An 8,819-nucleotide genomic window follows, 5' to 3' on the forward strand; every position below is an offset into this window, starting at 1 on the left:
AAAGTTGCTTCCCTTATATGTAATTAAAAAAAACTCAAAAATACTCATAAAAACTGCAACACACAAAATGTGAAATCGCAACTTAGCATGTATCTCCGCATGGACCCAACAAACCTTCATGCCAAATTTGGTGAATATCCATTAACAGTGGCCGAAGTAGTGGTAAAAAACGCGAAAACGCCCATAAAAATCGCAGAACGCAAAATTCAAAGCTGAAAATTTGTATGTGTCTTCTCATGTTCCCAATGAACCCCCATACCGAATTTGGTGAAAATAATTTACAAAGAGCGAATTGGTGGTCAAAAATCGCCCATAAAAACTGCAAAACTCAAAATGGACGTAATGAACCTCCACACTAATTTTGGTGAAGATCCATCCACACCCTTCGAAGTAGTTACATGGACATACAAGAGACAGTACTATTATATATATTTGCTGAAGTTACACGTGCATATCTGAATTGGGATTTGATTCTATGTTAGAAGATGTTGGTACCAATAGAGTTTAGTTCATTGGAGGTTAGTTTACGTGTTTTTCTTTAATTAAAGGTAACTGTAATACGAGGACATGTTCTCAAAATAAAGATGGGGAGTTAGCTGCAACTGGTTGAAGCTATATCTGAGTAATTATATGTTTAGTGACAGTGAATCTATAACATAAAGAATACACAGAATTTGTCATATAGTGTCACTATATAAAGGAGAGACATTTAAATATCAATGAAGTTTAAGGGATATTTAAAGATAAATCAGTGTTGTAAGAATCTTTTGGAAGGCAATAAAAATTATTATCACTGTTGAATTAGAATTTTCAACTTGAACGACACCTCATGCACAAGTAGGCTAAACAGTTAGATTAGATACTCATTGGATTCAGCGGTAACCATCTTTAATTTTGAACCACTCGCCGGAGGGAAGGAACCAATCAGCAACATCCACTCCAAAATGGACTTTCTCCATTTCTTTGAACAAATTTATGGGACTGACTTTAGTTTTATAACACACTTACAGTCAAAAGTGTGTAGCTTGCTCAGCAGCATTATATCTAGATCAATCAAACCTGACGCTAAAATCTGGGGTTCGGTTCCTCGCGGTGGACACAGCAGATAGTCCAATGTGCTTTGTTCTAAAAACATTAGGCCACACCCAACTCTAGATTTAATTTGGACAGCGATGTTTGGTTTGAAATTATTTTCGACTTAACTTAAGAAGGAATGTTAGGACTTACTTGATTCTATTGTTTTCTCTTCTTCTATGCAAACGAGACCCAATTCTCTTCAGCAATACAATAATTCGCGAAATTTGTTACAATAATAATGTAACAAACTCATAAGGAGCACTATGTTTGTGGTTGATTTTCATATGCTTTAGTACTTCCAGTTTCGTTCACACTGTATTTGTTTTGTATGGTATATACAAAAGTGTTTCAACTTATTCGAAAATTGATTAAGTACATATCATTAAAGGATAAAACCTCATTTAAAAGTTTCCAGTGTGAAAATTCGTCAAAGTCTGCATCTGTGAAGTCGAAAGTTAACGGATAACCTTACCTTCACTATGTAGTCTTGGAGGATGTTTGGTGCTAGAGTTTTTTTGGTCACTGATAAGAGGTAAGAGATGTCGTTCTTGATAAAGTTCAGTGGTTCTTTTTATGTTGGGAGGAATGTGCTCATTTATTTCTTCTACGATGTTTTCCAGTTTTTTCACTTCAAAGCTATGGCCACTAGACGAATTATCATTCTTCCCAAATTTGTCTTCTATATTGTTGTTTAGAGGTGATGAACTAACTTGAAAAACAATCAAAATAAATACGTTAATATACGTACACCTGCTGTATCTTCTTTAGGTAAACATTTACAACATTATCAAACAATTACGTAATATTTCCTGTAATGTTACTTATATATTTTTTTAGTAACTACAAATTCGTAATTCCTGTAATTTTTTTACAAAAATTATATGTAATAGATTTAATTGGGTATTTTTATTACTCACTAGAAAAAAAGCACGAATAAGAACATTTGTTAATATAGGCAATCACCTCTGCTGATCACCTGAGTAAAAACTAAGGTGAACATGGCAGTCACATCTACTGATCACCTGAGTAAAAATCAAGATGAACATGGCAGTCACATCTACTGATCACCTGAGTAAAAACCAAGGTGAACATGGCAATCACATCTACTGATCAGCTGAGTAAAAACTAAGGTGAACATGGCACTCACTTCTACTGATCACCAGAGTAAAAGCCAAAAGGTGAGCGTGGCAATCACCTCTACTGATCACCCGAGTAAAAGCCAAAAGGTGAATATGGCAATCACCTCTACTGATTACCCAAGTAAAAGCCAAGGTGAACATGGCAGTCACCTCTACTGATCAATTTATAAGCGAATAGATGACAGAAGATACATAGTCTTGGTAAACAAGTGAAACATTGGCGAAAAGGAATCCAAAAACTGTCAGTGTTAATGAGAAGGAAGGAAGTAGTTAATAAGTTAGGATGTTGTATCAAATGGTAAACTTGTTTTTCAATATGAGATTATTTTATTACCTTGAAAACCTATATACCTATGTAACCAAGTGAGTATTGGAAGAAAAAGGTTTAGTCCAAAATGAGAATATTTCAAAGAAAGTGACCTGTTTTAATTTTAAGAAATAGCAGCAGAACTTCAGTAAGTCTTCTTTGTTAAACTATACAAGTTTCAGAATAGTCATGAAGTATATATACTTGCGTACTTATACTAGATAGTCAAGCTTTTATTCCACAATAAACTTTGTAGGTTTGTTGCCACTTTCAAAAACAGTTTTGTTGAAAACCTAATACATAGTTATATGAAAGAATTGACCAGTAGCCACTATTATTAATCAGTAAAGTCACCACTACTATTAAACAGTGTGGTTATCATAATTATTAAGCATTGTAGTCATCACTATTAAACAGTGCAGTAATCCTAATTATTAAACGTTGTACTCATTACTACTATTAAACAGTGCAGTCATCAATTTATTTATCTGAGAAAGATCTAGTAAAAAACGTATAACACTTTTAGATGCCTGTCAGTATTAATTATGAAAAGAATTTAACAACAAGCGTTGGACTTAAGTAGCCCTCTCTACTGCTTGTCAACAACAGAAATAGTTAACAAGACGTAACATATTTAAACAACTATCACTATTATTTCTCAGTGGAAGAAAATCAAATAATGAAACTGGTATATAACAGACCTAGGCGTCCACTATTGTTGTTCACAATAGAACAGGCATTCACTATGGTATTTTTTATCGCTATTGTTCACAAAAGATTGAACATCTACTGCCCTGTTTGTTTGTAATTAAGCACAAAGCTACACAATGTGCTATCTGTGCTCTGCCCACCACGGGTATCGAAACCCGGATTCTAGCGTTGTAAGTCCGCAGACATACCGCTGTGCCACTGGGGGCCTACTGCTATGAAGAAGTTGAACATGTAAACAACATATGACAGCTACTGCTCAGAAGCTAGTAACATGTAAACAACATATGATAGTTACTGCTTGGAAGAAGATAATCAGGTAAGCAGCATATGATAGTTACTGCTTTGAAAAGTTTAACTAGTAGACATCATATGATAACGACTACTCAGAAGAGGTAAACAGCATATGATAGCTACTGGTCAGAAGAGGTTGAACATGTAACCAGCTTATTGTAGCTAGTGCTCAAAAGGAATTGAAGATATAAACAACATATGATAGCTAGTGCTCAGAAGGGATGAACATGTAAGCAGCATGTGGTAGCTACTGCTCAGCTGAGCACTAGCTACCACATGCTGTTTACATGTTCATCCCTTCTGAGCACTAGCTACCACATGCTGTTTACATGTTCATCCCTTCTGAGCGCTAGCTACCACATGCTGTTTACATGTTCATCCCTTAAAGTATGAACACGTAAACAGCATGTGGTAGCTAGTGCTCAGAAGGGATGAACATGTAAACAGCGTATGATAGCAACTGCTTACGATATATTATGGCTCAAGCATTCTTAACTACTTTTCTCAAAAGAGTGAACAAATAAATAATGTATTACTAGTTTAGTTGTTCATCTCTACCAATCACAACAATACGAACAAGAAACAAGTAAAGGTTTAAGTATCCATCGATAATTTAAAAAATAAACAGTAGATAAACGACAAATGGTGGGTTTAGTGTCCATTTTCATTTCTCACAAGGTTGAAAAGAAAACGCGTTGTATTATATAACTAGATATCCTTTAATATTGCTCACACGAGACTAAACACACAAACAATATGTGATACATTCAATTGTACATCTTTGATAATCGCAAAATGATGACATCATAAGAAAATATTATATTTTAGCCGTCCACCATTACTTTTAAAAGTGATGAAAATAATGCATAAGTATGATAGCTTTGGGTGTTTATCAGTAATAATCACTAGAAAATGAACAGGTAAACAAAATATGACGGGATTAAGAATCTAACACGATTTTTCCTAAATGAATCAAACTAATGGATCAATGAAGACCTTTCAATGAATCCTTTAGAGAACAAATAATAAATCTAGCTTAAATCAGCCAAAGTTATTTCGCAAATCCAGGTATAATCAGGTTGATAAAATTTTTGTCCGTTGTTTTAGCAAACCCAGTATGATCTTAATGTATAAGACACTTTTTTTGTTACAAAAATATTAAATATATCTGTTTAGTAAAGACCAGTTAGATCGGGAAGACATGGCACTTTACACCCAGATACGAATATTAAATGTTGCCTTAGGGACAGAATTATGGATTCAATTTTAAAAAGTAATAATTCTTTCACTGCCTCGTGCGCATATGTACCTGGAGTACTGTTAGGTGAGTTTGGAATTTTGTTCTATTATAAAGAAAAAATATTGCACTCCAAATTTCCAAAGATTTACAAGTTTCCGATAAGTAATGAAATATTAAAACGTGTCTTTTTTTTGTTTGTTTGTTTATTAGTATGTAAGAAAATAAACCTGGCACTGGAAGAGTTGTTTCTTCATGAGCGCGACCCTGAAAGAGGTAATATTCCTGATGATAAAAAATACTTAACGACATTATTAAATATAGTTATCACTTCAAGCGACCAACATAAAGACGTACACATGACGTAGTAGTCAATCCCAATGATCTCCAATAATACTGCTTCCCAGAACACAGCCTTCTGGGAATTCTAGTTTTAAATAACTTTAATGTCCCCCTTCTAAGCGGTAAACTTCAAAATGTTTAACGCTAGAATTTGAGATTCTGCCCCCCTCAGTAGACACAGAGCACAGATGGCACATTTTGTAGCTTTGCACAAAACAAAAATTGATTCTAATAATTTTTCCTTAACTGCTGAAATGACTTTTGACGGCGTATGACTTAAGGGTATGACTTATAAATTACAGACAAAATATTGTAATTGCTCAAACTATCTCTTACGATGGCTGTAAAATAGCCTAAGTAGAAAGAAACTCTAAACGCCAGTATTACGAGTCATTCAAAAAACAGTGATAAGTCTGCTGCTACACGCTATGAAAATAATATCTCTCATGATTTAAAGTTAATCTATGACACTGTGATAATACTGCCCTTTGGATAAGTAACAAGTACATAGTATCTTGCAGACCAGCTAAAAATCTGCACATTTTATTAATCACACTACTTCAACAATTAGCCTAAACCCACGTAAGACACAGTTTATAATAAAAGTTACAGTAGAAGTAATAAATAAGAAAATTAAAAAACGAAAATAAACTTTTTTGTGTGTGTATGATTAACTTTGGATATTATATATATATCCTAGATGAATTATATCCATAATATTAGGTGAAAGGTTTGTATATTTGTTTTAGCTCAAAACTGCACAATGGGATATCTGCGCTGTGCCCCCCCCCCCCCCCGAGATGATCGATCTCTCGAATTTTAACGTTACAATAAAAGAAAGACTTGCTAAAGGATGAGCTTCTTACAAACAAATTATATTATCCGTATATTTAAAAATATAAAACAAAAATTATAGTTTTAATCGAATATGGAATCAAGAGATTTTATTAGATTCTACCAATAATTATAATTTTGATTGTATATGGAATTTAAAAAAAATTATTAAATTCCACTAATAATTATAATCATAATTGAATGTGGAATTAGAAGATTTTATCAGCTCTACGATATTGTAAGCTACCCCTGTAACATAAACAGGTGTACGTGCTAGTACTTATTAGTATTATAATGACAGTTTTAGTAAGGAAGTACTTTGTTTATCTAATAAGTTTAAAAAATATTTTTACGAGATAATAAAATAATAAAGAAAGAAAGAAACTTTATTATATTTTTTCGTAGAGCGTTCTATATCTTACTTTATAATTAGAACCTTTTATCTCGTCCTGTTGGCGGGATAGGGTCTCCTATTTTCGAATTTCATTTTTAAACTTTAACTCATTATTTATTTTATTCTGGAGATTTTGTACAAAATTTACTGTGTTTCTTTTTATAATATTTAGAGTATTATTTAATTTTCACTTATATCCAGTTTTTGAATTCATTAAAACTTGTTCCTTTATTTGAGTTTTATCTCAATTCTATTATAATGCTTCCATTCTTTTGTTTCTATGATGTTTCTGCTTTAGCCTCAAAGAATTTTGTGCTCTCTTATTTGTGTCCACCAGTGGATCAGCTGTAAGCTTCCGGACTTACAATGCTAAAATCCAGGGTTTGATTCTCCTTGGTGGACCGAGCGCAGATAGCCCATTATGTAGTTTTGAGCTAAAAATATCAACGTAAATTACCCTTTTAATTCTAACGTCGATTTAAAACTTATCAAATAAGTTTTATAATTTAATTGTAACTTCTCCTTACCGACTCTAAGCAGTTGAGACTGATTTACCATTGTGATGACTATTACCTTCGCATAAAGACTAGTACTTTTAAATGATTCTCGAGGTGGGTATGGCACCACTCATCATAGTTCGTGGGGATAAACCATAATTTTTGATCACATCGAATTTAGAATTAATACATGCGAAGAGTGATAAGAAGTACGGATATGTCAAATACCCCGAAACTCCTTAAACACCACATTGTTTTATTTAGCTCCCATACGACAAAGAAACCATTTCTGAACTGATAGATTCCCCGGTGGATCAGCAGTAACTTTACAGACTTTCAATGATAAATACAGAGTTCGATTCACTGCGGTGGACACAGCTATAGCCCAATGTGGCTTTGCATTAAAGCAAATATATCCTAAACTAAAGAAATGATGTTGCACAACATAACATTGGACTTGGGCAATCAAAATAGTAACTTTAATTTTTCTTAAGGGTCATGCTTAACCTAGCGGTTAGAGTATTGGACTGTGAATCCACGAGTTCGTGGTTCGTGTCCTGTTCCCATGACATCGACCTTTCACTTTGGAGCCGTTGCTAGTTTATATATATGACGGTCAAAACCTACTATTTGATTAAAGCAGCCAAATAATTGGCAATGCATGCTGTTAGCTGGATGGCAGCTACTTTCCCTCTATAAGTTTAAAATTAGAGACAGCTAACTTTGCGCGAATATCTGAAATTAATAAACAATTTTACTAGCCAGTACAAGTATTTCTTAATAATACGGTCATTAATATATAAAAAATGTCTAAAAATATTTTCTTCGAAATCTAGCAATATCTTACAGCCTATTTCGCGTACAGCTAAATGTTTGACGAAACATTTTGGATTTTAATAAAATCAAATAGACAGATATTTTTGGTCTCCTACTTTCTTTCAAAAACTCGTGTCTCAGTAACTGCTTTGCTGAAGGTCTTGAGGTTATTTTGGTTCTTATACAGCTCCATATTAAATCTGCAACAAGGATTTCATCTTTAGATGTTATAGCAGCTGCAGGAAACGCCTGATGAAGGTACTTGCAGAAAACAGCTGGTTCCTTTAAGTATCTCAGTATTAAAGAAACGTTATTTCGAAATGAACGGTGGACTGGTTTATTTAAGCTCTTTTTCCTGAAACAGTTGTTTGAAGCCACCTCCAGGAACAAAATACCAACACTATAAATATCGCATGAGCTGGGACTGATCTCTCGCTTTTCTAACCTACTAGCAGACCTACCAGTTTTTCTAAAGACTTCTGGTGGACAGTAAATGCTAGGAAGACCAATGTCTTCCACTGCACACTTGTCCAGAACTGAGTGATAAACAGATCCAAAGTCAGTTAACTGAGCTGTCAACTCACTACTAAGCAAGACGTTTAAAACTGAAATATCCAAGTGGTAGAGGTTTAAGTCGTGCAAGAAATGAACGGCATTTAAAATCTGATACATCCAACTTCTTAGAAAACTAAAACTCTGAGATGATCTTTTAAAGTTCGACGTCCGACTGAATTCCAATAGGTTCATTCTAGCACGTGGAATCATGAAAGCAACTAACCCTATTTCATTAGTTAGGTTGAAAACTTTTAAACAAGGAAGAATATTTTGATGTTGCAAAGAAGGCCAATAAAGTAACTCAGCAAAATGTAGTCTTTTAGTGAGTTTAAGTGCAATTTTTTTGTCTGTGTTACAAATCCCGTATACAACACCAAAAGAACCTTTTCCTAGCATTCGTCCACATTTCATACCAGTCACCTCCTGTATAAAAGACAAATCTGACTTATAAGCGTTTGATATTCTATAGTGGACACAGAACTTCTTTATATAAATTCTTATATTCTTCATTTCATTGTTCAAAGACTATATAATTTCAATTATTAGATTAATTCACACTTAATCAATAAACTCGATATTTTTTTGGGAAGGCTTTGAGATGGTCAGGATGCTGCCTTTT

General features: G+C 33.7%; 1 protein-coding gene across 1 annotated transcript; it reads right to left on the reverse strand.

Annotated features, from left to right (window-relative positions):
* Positions 1–626: 626 nt before the first annotated feature.
* On the reverse strand, positions 627–8,611 carry LOC106469902 (cyclin-dependent kinase-like 3). The gene is made up of 3 exons (XM_013930423.1): positions 7,762–8,611; positions 1,550–1,786; positions 627–649 (listed from the first exon to the last, which is right to left on the reverse strand). Exons 1-3 carry the CDS (start codon positions 8,609–8,611, stop codon positions 627–629), a joined length of 1,110 nt encoding a protein of 369 aa, XP_013785877.1.
* Between the last annotated feature and the right edge of the window lie 208 nt (positions 8,612–8,819).

This window comes from Limulus polyphemus, unplaced genomic scaffold (assembly GCF_000517525.1).
Source record: "Limulus polyphemus unplaced genomic scaffold, Limulus_polyphemus-2.1.2 Scaffold3718, whole genome shotgun sequence".
NCBI lineage: Eukaryota > Metazoa > Arthropoda > Merostomata > Xiphosura > Limulidae > Limulus > Limulus polyphemus.

What these genes read in the sequence shown, in the direction of transcription:
- LOC106469902 (XM_013930423.1), bottom strand. Translation starts at nt 8,611, where the DNA reads ATGAAATGTGGACGAATGCTAGGAAAAGGTTCTTTTGGTGTTGTATAC. An exon ending in ACACGAGTTTTTGAAAGAAA is followed by an intron (nt 1,787 to 7,761) that starts GTAGGAGACCAA and finishes TTGTTTTTCAAG; the next exon opens with TTAGTTCATCACCTCTAAAC. An exon ending in TCCAAGACTACATAGTGAAG is followed by an intron (nt 650 to 1,549) that starts GTAAGGTTATCC and finishes TTTATGTTATAG; the next exon opens with ATTCACTGTCACTAAACATA.